The 17,596-nt window shown below is 46.9% G+C and overlaps 1 protein-coding gene across 3 annotated transcripts; it reads right to left on the reverse strand.

Moving 5' to 3' along the window:
* Positions 1 to 6,561: 6,561 nt before the first annotated feature.
* PEX26 (peroxisomal biogenesis factor 26) lies at positions 6,562 to 14,532 on the reverse strand. Of its 3 annotated transcripts, XM_019544524.1 has the most exons (5): positions 14,370 to 14,532; positions 12,560 to 12,700; positions 11,800 to 12,113; positions 9,064 to 9,210; positions 6,562 to 8,281 (listed from the first exon to the last, which is right to left on the reverse strand). In XM_019544524.1, the coding sequence occupies exons 1-5, from the start codon at positions 14,513 to 14,515 to the stop codon at positions 8,178 to 8,180; spliced, it is 852 nt and encodes a 283-aa protein (XP_019400069.1). In that variant the 5' UTR covers positions 14,516 to 14,532; the 3' UTR covers positions 6,562 to 8,177. The 3 variants fall into 3 exon arrangements, with proteins under 3 accessions (XP_019400069.1, XP_019400068.1, XP_019400070.1); XM_019544523.1 differs by lacking the exon at positions 6,562 to 8,281 and having other exon boundaries at positions 8,288 to 9,210; XM_019544525.1 differs by lacking the exons at positions 6,562 to 8,281; positions 14,370 to 14,532 and adding an exon at positions 13,458 to 13,742 and having other exon boundaries at positions 8,288 to 9,210.
* Positions 14,533 to 17,596: the final 3,064 nt, after the last annotated feature.

Consider the following 17,596-nt stretch of genomic DNA (forward strand, 5'->3'; position numbering starts at 1 on the left):
GCCCCCCCCAGTCCATTTTTTTCCCCAGTAATCTCTCATACTCATCTCCCTCTTCCCTGAGCTCATTCTTTATGAAAACTTCCCCATTAATTCTTTACAATAAATTTGGAGGTGGAAGATTTTAAGCTAAAGGCTTTCGTCATTGAAGAATTTTACATCAAAACATTTCTTGGAAACATATTCATTTTCCAGTCAGCCTGAGAACAAATTACATATCAGAAACCTGATCTTTTTACTCAAAGCACAGATGTTTTATAATGACTTTCAAAAGTCTCAGTTTCATTACAACCAGAAAAATGGTTTAAAAAACAGCTTTTTAAAACTGAAAAGTTTTCACAAAGCAAAATCTAAGCCAGGTAGACTTATGATGTACACCATATTTACAGCCCATTTATCCAACAATCCTTTAAAGGATGCTAAGTAAACATAAAATGGTATTACTTAACAGTGTTAGAGAAGTAGATTTCTTTTCACTTTGCATCTATAACAATTACATTTGGATCATGAGCCTCATTAGACAGATGTTTTGCTTTCATTTTCAATTCATCTTCATTTCCTGTCTCACCCCTCTCTGAGTAGTGTTCACTAATCTGAAATTCTATGAAATCCTCCTTAAAAACGGGGAACCAGTTTTCAGATCCACCAAGCATCCAAAACTCCAAGTGAGAAAGGTTCAGCTGTAGATGCTGTACATGTATATCAGAGGTGAACTACCTATGACCATGTGCCAGATCCGACCTGTGAAGCCATTTGAATTGGGCAGCTGACATGGGGCTTCAGCAGCATTTGGTACTGGCAGCAGTCACCCTACCATGGTGGGAAAAAGCACCAGCTGTGAACACTTTCCCCATGCCACTGCTGTGAAAAGTGGTGGCAGCAGCTAGCACCTGCCTGCCCACTTCTGACCCAAAATGGGCCAATTCAGCCCACAGCCTTAAGGCTAGGGACAGACATTATACATAAACCAATTTAAGTGATCAGAAACTGGTACACCTGTAACAGAACACAAGTTCAGTGTACATAAACCCATTTCAAAAATAGCTGAAACTGAATGGTTTAAGATAAACATGGCTAAAGTATCAGACTTGACTGATTTAGGTCAAACCAGTTTATGCAATATCTATCCCAGACCCCTCCCTGGTTTAAGTTAAACCAGAGTCACCCAGCATCCCAGATGCTTTGCAGCTCTGTGTGTGGCTCTCTGCTCCAGAGAATAGATTGGTCCCACCCTTTTGCTCCCTAGTCAGAGCTTCAGGGGAGACTGCAGCACAAGTAGGGTCTGCCTGGCTTCCCTTGCTGCTCAAGCAGGGATTCCCTGCTCTCTTCTATCTTCCACAGCATGGACCTTAGCCCCATGGGTCCGCATATGGCTTTGTAGACCTAATCAACAGGTCAGCAGTAATGCCCCTCCTTCCTTCTTCGGAAAAAGCTGTTTAAGAAGAGCTTGAACTAATGAGAGGCATTTGTTTTGTTGATGGGCTGAGCCCCCTGCTGGCTTTATCAGTTACCTTCATAAGGGCTGCAAACCAGCAGAAGCAGGGAGAGGGAGATTGAAAAGCTCAGTATAATCGATAGATGCATGCACTGCACACACACACACCCACCTCTGAGTGCTAGCGAAGGGCTGGGGTCTGGCAACACTCCCACCCCTTGAGCTGTGAGCAGGGAACAGCTTGAGGCGGTGCAGGCCAGGGTAGGGGTTTACACCCCACCCTAATAAGAGCATCCTGCTGGGGCCTGACTACACCCCTGAGCTCAGATCTAAGGAAAGGAAGGGATGGCTGCTCTAGTGCCCCCTAGCTTCTAGCCTGAGCTACTACAAGCATGTGCCTGCATTTCTTCAGTCCAGAGGGAATGTCTGTATGATTGAACTGAATCCAATTCAAACCAATTCAACCTGGGCAGGTTAGAGTAACCTGCAAAGATTGAATCAGTTCTGAATTCAGGATTTCTGAATGTCTGTCCCCAACATAAAAGGTGGCGATCTGCCAATCTACATCTCTGAAAGTTAGGTGCTCAGTATCCAGATCAGGCCAGGCTGAAGCCAATGCACGGAGCCAGGCCACTGGGCTGCCACGTGCAATGTGAGCCCTGTGCTGGCCCACTGTGCCACAGTGCATGAGGCTGCTCTAGCTCATGCACCACCTACAGCACACTCTGGCTTCAGAGCATGCTCTGCAGCAGCACAAGTTCTAGACCCATGTCTAGCTGGCATCACTGCCTCAGGCCATGCACCACATGCAGTGAGCCCTGGGGTTGGCCTGTGCCGCATACGGTGCACAAGTTGGACCCAGTGTCATGGCACTTTATGCAGCACAAGGGGTCAGACCCAATCCAACCCAGTGTCTTTCATCCAGCCCACAGGGTCAGATGAGTTTGACACCTCTGCTATAGATTGTTCATAGCAAAATTCTCTGTTATTAAGTGTTTCTTCTTTCTTGTTTCCACAGTGCTCAAATGTGGATTAAATTAATCACGGGAAAGGCATCAAGCCATACAATAAGCTGTGTCATGCATGAGCAGTAGAGCTGCACTGATATATTGGTTGCATACTGGATCAGCACCACTAACAGAAAAATGAATGGGATTGGCAATTGACTTCTTTGGGCTGATGATGTCACTGATAAATATCATGTGCATGAACGCAGCCACAGCATGCACACAGCCAGGAATGCAACCTGACAGCTTGAACAGCAACACCCTGCCAGTAAGTGTGTGGGGGGGGAATGGGTAGATTGAGGCCCTCACAGTGAGGGAGGGAATGGGGCAGGAGCAGGCACTCCTCAGCCAGGGCAATAAATAGGACCCTGGGGCCAGGAGCAGGACAGAACCACAGGCAGTCCATCCAGAGGGTATGGAGGGCTGGGGGGGGGGGGGGGAAGCTCTCTGCTGCTGCACGTATCCCTGGGGGAGGCATGGGGGGCATGTGCCCCCCAGATCTGAGCACAGGGCAGGGGCAGGCAGGTTGTCCACTGTGGGCTGCACTCAAGGTGGGCTGGGGTGGGGTGAGTGTCGGCACTGGGAGGGGTTGCTACGGGAAATTTTGGGGTGGCTATAGATACCCAACCCCCACCTAACACCACCCCTACTCAAGGCACTCTGCCCTGCTGCCTTTCCCTCAGGAGCCCTGGTGCCCTGAGCAGGTGCAGTGCTGAGGGCTACTTGGTGGGGTCTAGTCACCCCTCTCAGCACTGCCGCCACTGCCTGCCCCATCCCCACCCCACCCGCTCCGAGGAAAGCCCCAGCACAGTGCCCTCCCTGCCCCTGCCAGGAAGTCTGGTGCAACCCCTGGCCCAAGCCTGCAGCAGGTAGCCCGCCCTTGCCCCGTGCACGAATCCGGGGAGAACTTGACCCCCGTGCCTTTCCCACGAATATGCACAGTGGCAGAGAGCTGCCCCACCTCGCAACCCTTGGACAAGCCACCTGCGGTTTCATCCCTCTCTTGGCCTGGGGGTCCTATTCATTGCCCTGGCTGGGTGGCACCTGCCCCTGCCCCACTCCCTCCCTCACCATGGGGGCCTCCATCTGCCCGCCCCATCCCTCTGCCTTCCTTCACACCCCCTCCCGCTCAGACCTACCGGCAGGATACTGCTTTCCAAGCTGCCCAGCTGTATCCCTGTAAACTGGCTATTGGATTGGTATCAGCCAATATGGCTGGTTAATAATCAACTATCGGTATCGGCCAAGAAAATCTTTATTGGTGCACCCCTAATGAGCATGTTTGCAGTAGCGTGCTTTCTGACTAAAGAGTTAGTTCCTCAACTGCACAAGCAAATCTGATGAGTTTGATCCAGGCTGACTTGAATAAACTTAATAAGTGGGTGAATACAAACCTGATGATGTTCAATACCAATAAATGCAAGGTACTCATGTTCAATACCAGTAAATGCAAGGTACTCCACCTCGGGGAAAAACAACCCACAGCACTCTTACAGGCTCAGCAGCGCTACGCTCGCTCACACCACGGCTGAAAGACACTTGGGGGTCATGATTGACCATAAGATGAATGAGCCAATGAGATGTCGCAGCTGGTAAAGCAAACAAAAGTCTGGTTTGCATTGATAGATGCTTCTCAAGTAAACCTCAGGATGTCATCCTCCCACCTTGGTGAGCTGAAGTACTATTTCCAATTTTGGGTCCATAATTCAAGAAGGATGTCGAGAAGCTTGAGAGAGTCCAGAGGAGAGCCATGTGCATGATCAGAGGCCTTATGAAGAGAGGCTGACAGGCACAGGACTCTTCATCCTGGAGAAGTGCAGGCTCACGGGGGACCTGGTGGATGCCTATAAGTACATAAGGGTGTACATCAGGATCTGAGGGAACATCTGTTCACCAGAGCGCCCGAAGGGATAACAAGGACTATTGGTCATAAACTCATCCAAGCCCATTTTAGGCTGGGCATAAGGAAAAATTTCTTCACTGTCCAAGCCCCCCAGAATAGATTCCCTCCAGAAGTGGTGCAGGCACCTACTCTGGACTCATTCAAGAAATGTTTGGATGCTTACCATGCTGGGATACTTTGCCCTACGTGACATCCTGCCCCTGGGGCAGGGGGCTGGACTTGATCTTCAAGGTCCCTTCCAGCCCTAATGTCTATGAAATGATCCCCTTAAAAAGACTGTAACTTTTCTATGTTCCTATAGAGACCTTGCTATTAACTACCAAAATTTAACACTCATTAACAAATAGCTAATGAATAGCTGAAGTTAGTTTGTAACAAAATATGGTTATTAACAAATGTATTGAATTATCATAAGTGCATGGGGCAATGTCAATGAGGGCATTTAAAGTAGTGGTTTAGTGACAGAAGGTAGCAAAGGAAGAATGGTAGTAAGCGTGTTATTTCAGATGCTATAAATTCTAGGGGCTAAAGCAATTCAGTGGTTTGAGGGCAGACGTATGCCTAAAGAATTCTCACTGGTAGATTATCTGCTTATCTGTATGCAACAAAGAGAACATTCCATTAGCTCCAGGCCTTCACCTCCCTCTTAGACAATCTTGTCTTTGTGGAGGCCGCCCTGTTCAGTGGCATTTTTCAACCCTTCACCTGCAGAAAATATGTAGAAGTGTAGATATTAGCATCCTGCAAGACAGGGGGAGACAATGGAATCATCCCAAACACCTACATCTGGAGCTATTTGTTCAGAGAGACATACACAGTCTCTCTTTCCCCTTCAAAATACACACATATGAATTTGATGGCAAAATAATCTCACAGGTATGAGATATATATGGTGGCATTTCCAGCCGTCCCCACCCCAACATGACAACAAAAAATTTCTAATTAAAGGTAAAGGAAAGAGAAAAATACAACTAAAGAAGAATCAAATACTTTATTTTTGGTTGTAAATTTCTGCCATTTCTGCCAATTTTGAAGTCTTAAACAGAAAGACAAAAAACACTGGTTTTCAAGTAATGATGCAACATATTTAATTTTTAATCAAAAGTTAAGGAAGATGCTCCAAGCAATTATTGATGAATCTGTCAACCTATTCCATGAAAATATAGACCCCGACTCTGCAAACACTATGTACTTGAGTTCAGTGGAACTAATAAGTTGATTAAATTTGCTCAACTCCCTGACTTAAGTTACATGTGTCTGCACCATCAGGGCTGCAGTATGCACTCAAACAGAAATATTTCCCAAAGAATGATTAGAAAACTCTAAAAATGTCAACACACTAAATGTAAGTATTTCTTTAAAATATCTGCCTTATTAAAGATCGGGCACCAGAATATAGAGCAGGGGCAGGCAATTATTTCAGTTGGAGGGCCACTTACAGAGTTCTGGCAAGCTGTCGAGGGCCACATGGGTTGCTCTGCTCCTTGACAGGTGCCCCGCCCCTGGTCACCATCTTGGGACCAGAAGTCCCACCCCCTAACCCCTGACCTTTGCCACCAGAAGTCCCTCACCTTGCCCTCATAAGTACTCCTTTCGGCAAGGCGCGTTTGCCATCTCGGAACCAGAAAACTACCAAATTATATTCTAAAAATCAAACATCTATTATAACATTTATTAATTTGATTTCAAAAAATGTTTTGTCTGGATGTACATGCGTTTGTGTAGTGTACAGAGGTGACTGCACAATAGCTTAAAATGAAGTCTTACTCTTGTATATTGTGGGGGGTGGGGGACATGGGGGTTGCTGCCCTGCTCTGGACCCCCACTGGCCCTGGGGCACTGGTGCAGGCCCCACACTCCCGCCCAGCTGTCACTGCACTAATGCCTGTCCAACTGCTCACTGCCACTCACCCCCTTGCCTGCTGCCACCATTCCCCTGCTTTCCTGCCCGCTGCCACCGCTTCTCCCATCCCCTACCCACAGGCTGCTCCTGTACAACATGGTTCCCAGCTGCATCGCCAGATCACAAGACTCAGCAGGAACTGGCCCAGCTGGAAGGACTGCAGCCTCCCCAGAAAACAAGAACTGGAGTTTTTACTGCTAGGTTGATAAGGGGGGTCAAGGCTATATTCCCCACTTCTCCTCCCCCTCCCCCACCCCGTCCTTAAGTGACCTTGCCTAGTTTATGTCACAGTAACACTGTTATGCCTCATTTCCTCTATGATTTTATCTTATGATAAAAACAGACATGCATACCTTCACCTTTCTTTAGCAGTGAAGGCTCAGACTCAACAGGGTTGGGACAGCTAGCAAAGCATGCAGCTCTGTGCTGCTGCCATTTTGAGAGACTAGAAATAGTTACTCCCTGACATGGACATTGTAAGAGGCAGACGGAAATACACAATGTATAGAGGGGACTGTGGTCGCAGGACACTGTGCCAGATTCTGCAGTGATTTTCCAGTAGGAAGAGGAGTTTGGAGAGTGGATTGGAATCTGCCTCAACATTTCTTTTCCTTTATATAATGTTAGCAGCAGCAGTCAGCTAAGACACCTGATCTACAGCCCTCTCAGAAGACATAAGGGAACTATTGGCAGAGTGTTCTCCATGAGGACCCTTTGACTCCTGTTTGCTTGCTCCCCCCGAAGTAGCATTAATCTGCTGATTATCAGAACAGTGTGCAAAGACTGCAAACTATTTGTTACAGCACTGGGAAAGCATGAGTTGGAAGGGGGAGGGGAGGAGAGAAGAAGCTGTATTCTGTTGTCTATTAATTTAATTGTAAACAGAGTACAATATTGCTACTGGATGGTTACTCCTAACCAGGCTAGGTTTTAAAATATTTGTTGGATGTCTAAGTAAATACTATTACAGAAGACACTTAAGAAAAAAGTGAAAAGGGGAGGGAACTTAAGCTATTTAGCAAGTTCCTATTTCCCAACAGATATGACAATAATAAATATAGAGCATTTTAATAAAAACAAGTACAGCATGGTTGCCTCTCACCAACCACATATATTGTTCATCCAAACCTGAGCATTATTATTGACAATTAGCTAATAGGCAAGAAATTTTCTAATGTCTTATGCTGAGCCCAGTGTTCCTGGACAGGGGAGAGAATGACCTGGGTGACCCATCACCTCGATGTATCTACTTAAATGTGATTGTTAAATCCAGAATGCCTGTGCTAAGCATCAGAATCACAAGAGAAAACTCTGGTCCCCGTAAATGATGGACTCTTGTTTTCAGGCCCCAATGTTTCATCATGTTTTGCAGAAGTGGCCTACATCTTAATGCTGCAAAAACTGGGTTCTGAAAGGGTGCCCAGGCAGGATAGCTGTTTGATTCCCACTGTTCAGTACAGACCCGGTACTGTGACATCTTTTACATGCGTGCCCTCTGGAATTCCACTCCCACTACTCAGAAACAATCTCAAACGCAACTGCAAAGATGGCACATCCTCCCAAAATGGCTGTCACTGCAGTTGGCCACACAACTCTCATTTCAGAGCTGTTCAAAATCAAATCATTTTAACAGTCATCTAAGGAAGGTTTAGATTATGATAGGAGCTAAAACCCCTCATGCCCACTTCTCCATACAGAGAACCATGCCCCAGAGCCTGACAAGGGAGACCAGTAACTAAAGACATTTCAACCTCCACAGCACTGAACCAGGTCCCTACTTTGAAAAGAGAAAAATGATTTGTGCTGAATCCCATATGGGGTCATTTTAACAAGTACACTGGTCTTAGGGAAGAACCTGATACAATCCTTATGACAAGCTGTCACCTGCATATTACAGGAGTCAAAAAGACTTGCTTCAAACGTCAAAACCACTTAGTCTTGAACTTGAGGCTTGTGGGGTGGAGAAAACACAGCTGCCCAGGCCTGATGCAAAAGGTGGATCAGCTTGTAAAGGAAGGGCAGGGATGTGGGAGCAGCTGCAGGGCAAGGGAAAAAAAGAGAGAGGGAGAGATTTGTTACAGAGGTAAGTGCAAAAAACATTACATTCAGAGTTACACTGGTCTGATCCCGACTAGGGCAAGTGGAAGCCTACTTTCTCCTGACCAGGAGCAGGAAGCTTCAGGGCAAAGAGCACTCAACTCTGGTGAGCTACACTGCAGTATACAAAGGCTGATTTGGACATTAGACTCACCTGTCAGTTGAAGCCTAGCAGCAGGGTACTATTAATGATTATATTTCCTAGGACTATTCCAGTCACTAGAAACACTCATTGCAAAGTGAACTTATTAAGTACTAATAAGTGCATTTTAGGGTAGTTTTGCTTTGGCTTGTACCTTAATTGGGTCTCAAAGTTAATGTCAGAATTTTATTTTCCTTTTCTGAAGTCCTGTGGTAGCAACCATTTTTACCAATCTGGACTTCTGACTGCCGCCACTCCTGCAGCATTTCTGGCTGACAGATGGATATAGGGCCTAGAGTATATGTGGACTTCCACACCCCAAAAGTCTGTGCTCCAAAATAATTACCTACATCACCACCTGTTGGGAAGGCTGAGGAATGTGTATCCAGCTGGCCTACACATTTCATTGTAATAATTCAGAAAGAAACTGAGGGTAGCTGAGAGCTGCCACATACCCACCACTAATACACCATATTCTAATGAGAGAAGCATGAATAAAGCCCATCTCTAGCAGTTTCTGATTTTTTATTCGCAGCCATAACAAATGACATGTAACATGCTGAAGCCTTAATCCCATACCTGGGTCGAGTCTCACCACAACAAGGTATAGCATAAAAGCAGCTAATAGCATCTTTTTGTAAGAGATAAAACAGAAGTGACTTGACATGAACCTCAGTACTCTATGTAGAAGTTTCAGCATGCTCAAGAACTTTTCAGGTAGAGAGCCTGGAACAAGAGACAAAAAGTAGTGTGAGAAGACAGGCAACACAAGACAGAAACTTATGTCTTGAGTGACCTTCAATATCCCCACTTCGGGGCTGAAGCAGGTCTTCACTGACTTCATGACTTCCACGGAGATATCCTCGGGAGCAACTGGGCCAACATGAGACAGGGTATGCTTTGTTTTTCCTCTGCCTGAATACAGGAGCTCCATTTATCAGGGGAGGTGGGGATGGAGGTCATTAAGACACCTGTCATAGTTGGACCCCTACCTTCTAAAGGGCAGATCCCTGTCCTCCTGTATCCTCGCTGGGATAGTGATCTAAACTGATCTGTCCCCAGAGATTCATGAAGCCACTGAGATTCCAGAGCCCCCTGGGGTATGTTCCCACTGGCCTTGCTGGCTACTCTGTCAATGGCTTTGTCAGTTTGTGGAATAGCACACTGACTATAGCCACAGACCCAAGGGCACCCAGGCATCCACTCCCTCTGTGGCAGCAGCACAGTTCCCCCCTGGTATGCAGGAGACCTGAAGCAGAAGGGCAGGCAGTTAGAAAGAAGATGGCTCTTAACCCATATTGAAGATGACTGACTGTGGTGCAGATTCTTCTTAAAGACCAAAGGTATGTCAGGGTGACAGTGAAGATGCTTTTCTTCTCCACTGCCACCGCATCTGCATCTGCAAACTGCAGTTCAGCAGAACTGTTCCAGGTGCTGAATAGTTTAGCTAACCCAGAATGCCCCGCTCAGAAACCAAATTGTCTAGAGTCTGCAGTGAAGAGTTTGTCCTTTCCCACCCAGCTTGCCCCACCTTCCTCACAGACAAAATATAGGAGTATTTTGGTATATTTTGGTACAGTGTTACAGGATGATGCGTCTTGGGGACCACTACTTTTGTTAAAGAGTCAGAGTTCAGAGTTGAGGAGGTTGTTTTGTCCAGTTTATATGGATCAGTTTCAATGACTGTCACCCACTGACACAGGATGTGCTCTGGGGGGGATACAGGCAACCAGCTATGACCTGGGTCTGTGCCCCTCCTAGCTTGTAAATAAAATGCTAAGGGAGACTGAAGTTATTGCTGGCAAGGACTGTCAATGCCTCCCCTTGGGTGGGCAAGGGACCAGACATTCTAAAGTCTGAGACTGTTCAGCCTCTATTACTTGACTCTGACTCCCCATCTAACTACCAAGCTCCACTACCTATCTCCAAGCTCCCCTTTTTTGGGGCAGATAATTGAACTGTGGTCACCCAACAGCACATATAAATGCAATTTGATTTCTGAAGCCTTGTTAGTCTGGCTTTTGCCCTGAATACAGCATGGAGGCTATCCTAATGGCCTTGGCTGACAATCTTTCCTTGGAGATTGACTAGGGAAACTGTGCCCTGTTAATCTTGCTAGGATGTTTCCTTGGTTCAGTTGACCATGAGGTGCTGAAAAAGCATTTGCATAGCCTGGAGGGTATATGTGGGACCACACTTAACTGGTTCTGCCCTTTCTTAGGAGAGAGGTTCCAGAAGGTGGTGATGAGTGATAGTTCACCATCCTCTTGGAACCACCCTATCACCCTGTTCAATGTGTATGCAAGGCCACTGGGTGAGATCATGCAGATATTTGTAGCGTGGTGACATCAGTATGCTGATGACACCCAACGTTTTCTTTCTTATCTAAAATAACCTGGACTCTGCAGTCTGTCCTTTCCCGATGCCTGGCTGCAGCTGGGGACTGGATGCAAATGAGCCAGCTAAAGCTGAATCCAGACAAGACAGAGGTGATGGTGATGGGCAGTCGGCATAACCTGGAGGGCAGGGTTTAAACACCTATCACTGATAGGGTTCGGTTTCCTTCTGTCCGTCAGATTCACAGCTTTGGGGTGCTCCTGCATCCTCTGCTACACCTGGGTCACCAGGTGGCAACAGTGCTTAGGAGTGCCTTTCACCAACTTCACTGGTATAAAGGTTGCAACCTTTTCTTTCCAACTGAGATCTGGCCACCATCATCTATGCCTTCATAAGCTCAAGGCTAGACTACTGCAATGTACTCTTTGTGGGGCTGCCCTCAAGGACCAGCCAAAGGTGCAGCTGGAGCAGAATGCAAGCTTTCTAATGGGGGTGAGTCACATAACTAGCTCACTAGAGTCTGCACTGGCTCCCAATAGATTACCAGGAGCAATTCAGAGTGCCAGTTTTGATCTAAAAGGCCTGGGCCCTGCCATGACCATCTTCTCCCATATGTCCCATTATGGTCTTTAAAGTCTAGGATCTCCTGTATGCCACTCTGAGCCTTTGTTGGGAAGTGTGGTATATAAATGCTAATACATAAATATACAGTACAGCCTCTGCATTCCCACAGCAATCTTCATAGGGCAGCTTTATGAAAAGAAACACTGTATTCATCTCTGGGTTTCCCCAGATTTGCCTGGGCTTTATCAGAGATGTGACCTCACAACAGATACTGCAATTCAGAAAGTACCAAGGTAAGGGGACAGACAACTATTATTAGACACCTAAAAAACTATTTTGGCCCAATCTCAATTGCTTGCATTTCTAAAATCTGCAAGAAAAATGCAGGAGTATGAAAAGGAAGAGAAAACCTACCCAATGCCCTCTGCCTCACTGTGACAGGCTGCTCTCTGGGAGTTGACTGCATCTCTTCGTGGTGTACCCACTGATGCTTCCTCTCATGAATGGTACTGAGAGTCAAGAGTTGTTGCTCCTTGTCAAAAACTTCACAGCTCTGTGCCAGTTCCTCTGCTTCTGCAAACTGTCCAAGAGGCAGCAGCACATGCAACAGATAGAGCTCCATCACGGTGCCATATGAAGGAAGGCTTTTGTTGGTTAGATCCCTTAACCACTCATTGCCAACTTCCAACATCACATGGGGCTCCCTTACTCTGCTATATAAAAGGATACTAGAATGCAAGAAAGATAAACATTACAAACACAAGCTGTTACCCTCTTGACACCCTCAAGGATAAAAGATGCTGCAGAGAATGAAGTGTCCTACTTGTTCTTTCATTCTAAAAAGGTTTCCTCTGAACAAAGGCATGGCAGCACAGCTCCACACCCTGGTCACAAATGGCGTACATGGGGCAGTACCAGCCGCTGTGCTGCTGATGTCGACGACATGGCCAGCCACCAGTGCAGCAGCAGCTACTTCTCCACCCCTTTCTCAACAGACACAGTGCCTAGGGATGGGGCCGTGGCTGCCTCCCCTCCTAGTCCTACTCTCATGCAAGGCTGGAAAAAGAAGGGTGGCAAAAGGGAAGGAGAAAAATGACAGAACATGCTAAATGTATATGTTGCTGTACCTGGTTACTTTAGACAGCACATCTAGAAATTATTGGCAGGGACTCACCACAGCTCCAAGATTTTTGGAGGCAGATGTTCAGGGGTGTGGTAATACCGCAGGACCCAAGAAAGTACTTCTCTCCACCGGTTCATCTCTGACAGGGCCTGGATCCCCACAATGCACAGGGAACATTTCACTTCTTCTGAGCTGTCCAATGGATGAAACCGGCCAAATAAGCACTTTGCTGAGAAATGTGGTTTCAAAGCAGTTTCAGCTAATAGACCATTCCAGCAGCATGAATGGAAATATTAAGGTCAGATTCCTCATTCCATAAATGTGCACAGACCTTTTAATAGTAATAAAGATTTGTCCATATTTGTCCACATTTATACATATTAATGAAACTAAAATAAACCCAGTTATATCTAAACAGTCATTCAAGGTGTTACTAGAAAAGCATGACAAAAACTGGCATCATTATTATTAGTACTGCAATCACAATATAAATTTAGCATTAGGATAATTATTAGGATTTCCAAACTAAATAATACATGGTTTACAAAACACACTTCAAAACCAACCCCGTCCTTAACCTCCAAAACAAAATTCAGTGAGAAAAGACTCTCTTCTTCCCAAGGCACTGGCCTGAAACCCATGAAATTGGATTCAGTTTCTGTTTACATCCCCAGGACCTGTAACCAGTCATTTAATCTTTTTCTGCCTCAGCTCTCCCTTTACAAAAGGGGACGTTTCTTTCTAACGCTTTTGATCAATCTCATCTATTTAGTCTACAGGCTCACTGACAGTCTGTATCCTCCAATGTTTCTACAGCAGGTAGCACCAGGAGGTGCTGGTCTGAGCTGGGGACACTGGATGGTTGTGTTATACAAACAATGAACAGCAATAAAATGGCAACCGAGAAAAAAAATAAAATACAAATAAAACCAAAACAACTTCCACTCACCTGCAAACTTTCAAAGTATCGCACTGTGCATCTTAAACCAGACAGTTCTACTTTTGGGACTAACTTTAACCCCTTCTTCCAGGAAACCACCATCACCAGGCCCCTCTCCACTTCCTTTAAATACCTTGGTGCACTGTGGGCCAAACTTTTTGGCAGATGTTCCACAAATTAGCCTGACACCTTCTCTGAGGGCCACTCTGATCCCCTCCCCCAATCTGCTGCTTTGCTTTTTGCCTCTTACCCCTATGTTCCCTCCTCTATCTGCTGCTCTGTCCCCTGCCTTATGCTCCCTGCCTAATCTGCCCTGCTTTCTGCTCCCTGCCTTGCACCCCTGTCCAACCTGTTGCTCTGCTTTTCTGCTCCATCCTGCACTCTCTGGCCTGTCTGCTGCTCACTTTCTGTTCCCTGCCCTACTCCTGCCTGTCCCCACCCCATCTGCCCCATGTCACCTGTGATGCCCATGCCGTAGGCTGACCACCGCCATTCTGGCAGCAGCCCCTATCTGCTCAGTTCACCAGCGGCCAAATATTTTGGCAGACGTGCCACAAATTAGCCCAGCACGGTCCTTGAGTGCCACGCTGATGCTCTCCCCCAACTTGATGTACTGTTCTGCTTTCTGCTCCCTGCCCTGTGCTTTCTGTCTGGCCTGCTACTCTGCTTTCTGCCTGCACTGCTGCTTTGCTTTTTGCTTTCCACCCAGTCGTCCGCCCCACTTTTTGTTCCCCCATGTGCTTCCTCTCCGATCTGCTGCTCTGCCCTATGCCACAGACACCCCCTCCCTCCCGGTCATCCCGCCAGCCCTGTGCCCGCCGCAGCGATGCCCCTGGCGGAGGCAGGCGGCAGTGCCCGGGCACGCGGCAGGGCTCCCCCGCCCCTCCCAGGCCGTGGCCGTGGCCGTGGCCGAGGCCGTACCCGGGGCGGCCGGCCAGGAGGTCGCAGCCGCGCTCGCAGGCGTCCAGAGAGGCCGCGAAGTCCACATGCACCACGAGCAGATCCGCGGCCTCCTCCAGCAGCGCGGCGGCGGCGGCACCGGGCGCAGGGCCCGCGGAAACCTTCATGGTTCGCAGCCGCCGCCGCCTCCTCCCGCCTCCAGGGATCCCGGCCCACCGCGCGGGGCGCCGGGAAGTGTAGTCCGCGCCCGGGAGCTGGGCGGCGCGGAGGGGGAGGGGGAGGGGAAGGAGTAGGGCTGGCTCGGAAAGAGAGCGGGAGTGAAGCGCTGGGGTGGGCGCCTGGAGCGGCTGTGGGGTCTCCATAGACCAAGCTCTGGCTGCGATGATCTGGCATCCAGGGGGAGGCAGCTTCGCTGTCTCTTGTGGGTTAAGAGCGAGTGTAGTCGCTGCACTGGTCTGTTACCCGAAACACAGTGGATTTTAAAGGGCGTTGGCAGCGCCGGATCAACCTAGCCACGTGCTCAGGGCCCTAGGTGAAGAAGAGGCCGAGTTGTGTTTATGTTACATAATCTAATTATGGAGAATAACATTTTTTTGTAATTCTTCTTCAGCTGGGGGCCCATGAGTTTGTTGGTCTAGGGCCCACTAAAGGGTTAATCCAGCCCTGGGCACTGTGTACTGGAAGGTGCACCCCTGTCCAAGACGCTGCAGACAGGACACCCTCCCTAGGAGTCTTGTAATGAGCTCCCTGCTGGCCAGCTTCCCACCGGAGAGAGGACCTGGGGGACTCCTCCCTAGCTTGTTCCTGTGGCCTTTGGTTAAAGGCAAGTAAGTGACCATCCAAACCCCAAACCTCCAGACTTGGGTCTGCACGTAGGATGTCTACCAATGGATTTGGGAGTATCTGAAGCCCCCAGCTGAAAAATCTGGGGTGGAGGGTACTTGTTGGCTGTAGCCCCATATCAAAAAGGATTCGGAACTGATTTAGCTGTTTTGACCTGGAATACAAAAATGTTACAAAGGGGGGAAAAAAGGTATAGTTGCGGATGGTGCTACTTTGAGCAGGGGGTGGGACTAGGTAACCTCCTGAGGTCCCTTCCCATTTGCTTATTATATGAGCAAACTCTCATTTGCCATTATTGTATGAGCCATTCCAGATGGTAGGCCAATGCTATAAGCCCCCTTTAGTGTTGGGGGGGAGGGGGCATTAAGGGCACATGACCAATGGCTTGGGATCACATAAAAGACATAACAGGGGCAGGAGTGAAGGTCATGGGTTCAGGACTGCACTGAGGCAGAGGAGACACAGAACAGAGCAGACTGGACAGCACCCAGAGGCCCCTGAATTCATCCAAGGAGCCAAATGGACGCAACCCAGCAGAGCCGGCCTTAGTGGTGAGTGACATGGGCAACTGTCTAGGGTGCCATAGTCAGGGGGGTGCCATATTAGTAAAGTTTCTATTTTATTTTTACTTGGAGAAAAATGTGTGTTGTATTATGTGATGGTGCACCACATCCCCTGCACGCCCTTTTCAACATTCTCTATTCTCCCGTGGGCATGAGCTTCTTTATGCAACACTCTTTCATCAGATTGTATTATTCTAATTAAATGCTATGAATGACTATTTGTAGCACCTGGTAAAGTAGGTTGTCACCTAGGAAAGCTTATGCCTCTTTGAACCACTCTGTCTGACTTCTCACTCTCACTTTCTGCCTGATGTCAGACTAACATGGCTACCCACCTCTCCATTTGCTGTGGCATGTAATTCTACAATAAACACCCAAGGGATCAGAGACAGCTTGTGACCCAGGGCCTGATTTTAGAAAGTTCTGAGCACCCACAGCATTGGGTGAAATCAGCTGGACCTGAGGATCTCTGAAAATCGGCCAGGTATTTAAAAAACTCATTTTAGTTACAGTACATGAATAACAAAACAGGAACCAAAGTTGGGGCATTACCCCACAATCTTGGGAACAGTGGGTTGTCGAGAGAGAGAATACTCAAGAGACAGGAATTTCCACTCCGCTACTGTAGGCTTATTCAACAGATAGCACACATACTCTTACACCAAGAAATTCACTAGTTACCTTGCAATTGAGTCTTGCTTCCTATTCTACTGATCATATAGTCCAGGGTCTTGCTGAGACATTCAGGGACATAATGCAGTAGTCCAACAACCCTTTCTTTCCCAAACATTCTTTATACCCTTTGTTACTTGCATATTCATTATTTTTACTAGTACTACTACTACTACGGATTATTTGCAGGTTATTTATGATAAATTTCTCACTATTGAGTATTTTTCTGAAAACTTATATACATAAAAGCACCCATCCCTGCATACCTTTCATAAAAACACCCATCCCTGCATACCTTTCTTACACATTCTTCCCCCTACTGTCACTGACAGTTTTTGTGCATTGACAAAAATTGTAGCTGCTTGCTCAGTTTTAACCAGATAGTGACTTGCTCAGCAGCTCAACTGCTATGCAAAATGTGAGACATTGTGACACTGGTTGTTCTGTAGTTACAGCCAGTGCTGACAAGTTGCCACCTAATTGTTTTTCCCTCACATTAAAATAAGAAAGTGGGTTCTGTCCAATCCAGGTAAAAGGCCTGCAAGTGTTTTTTTTTTAAATATTACTATAGGTACTTCAGTTATTTTATGGTAGTGATATTTTTTAAAACGTGGTACTGTGATCTGCATAAAGGGGACTGATACTAGAAGTCAAAAGTTCTGTGTTCTGTTCTGGTCTCTGCCACTGACTTGTAGGACCTTAGGTCAGATTTTCAGGACATTTTAATAGCCAAACCTTATATTGAGTTTAACAGGAACTGTAAATGCTTGGCATCACCAAAAATCAAGTCGCATAACTTTGCATTAGTTCTTTTCTACCTACGGATGCCAACTACAAAAATTACATACCAAATAATATGCAAGAGGCAAGGATTTTTTGGAACAATGTAGGTTTATTCGACTAACTGTACAGGAATTATATATGGTTGCTCTAATAAAAAATATTACCCGAAAAATCCATGCCTTTCTCATATGTCCTGGGCTACAACATCACTATCAAGGCTACAACATCACTACAATATAAAGTAATACACATGGTTTGTTCTGTCTGTTATTTATGTCAAGCTACATCTGCTGTTTTCAGACCGAGAGAAAGCAGTCAGTGCCTGAAAGCTTGTACAACATCTCTCCCAATACAGTTGGTCCAATAAAAGATGCTACTAAAAAATCC

The sequence above is a fragment of the Crocodylus porosus genome, unplaced genomic scaffold (genome assembly GCF_001723895.1).
Source record: "Crocodylus porosus isolate Cpor-Errol unplaced genomic scaffold, CroPor_comp1, whole genome shotgun sequence".
Classification (NCBI taxonomy): Eukaryota; Metazoa; Chordata; order Crocodylia; family Crocodylidae; genus Crocodylus; species Crocodylus porosus.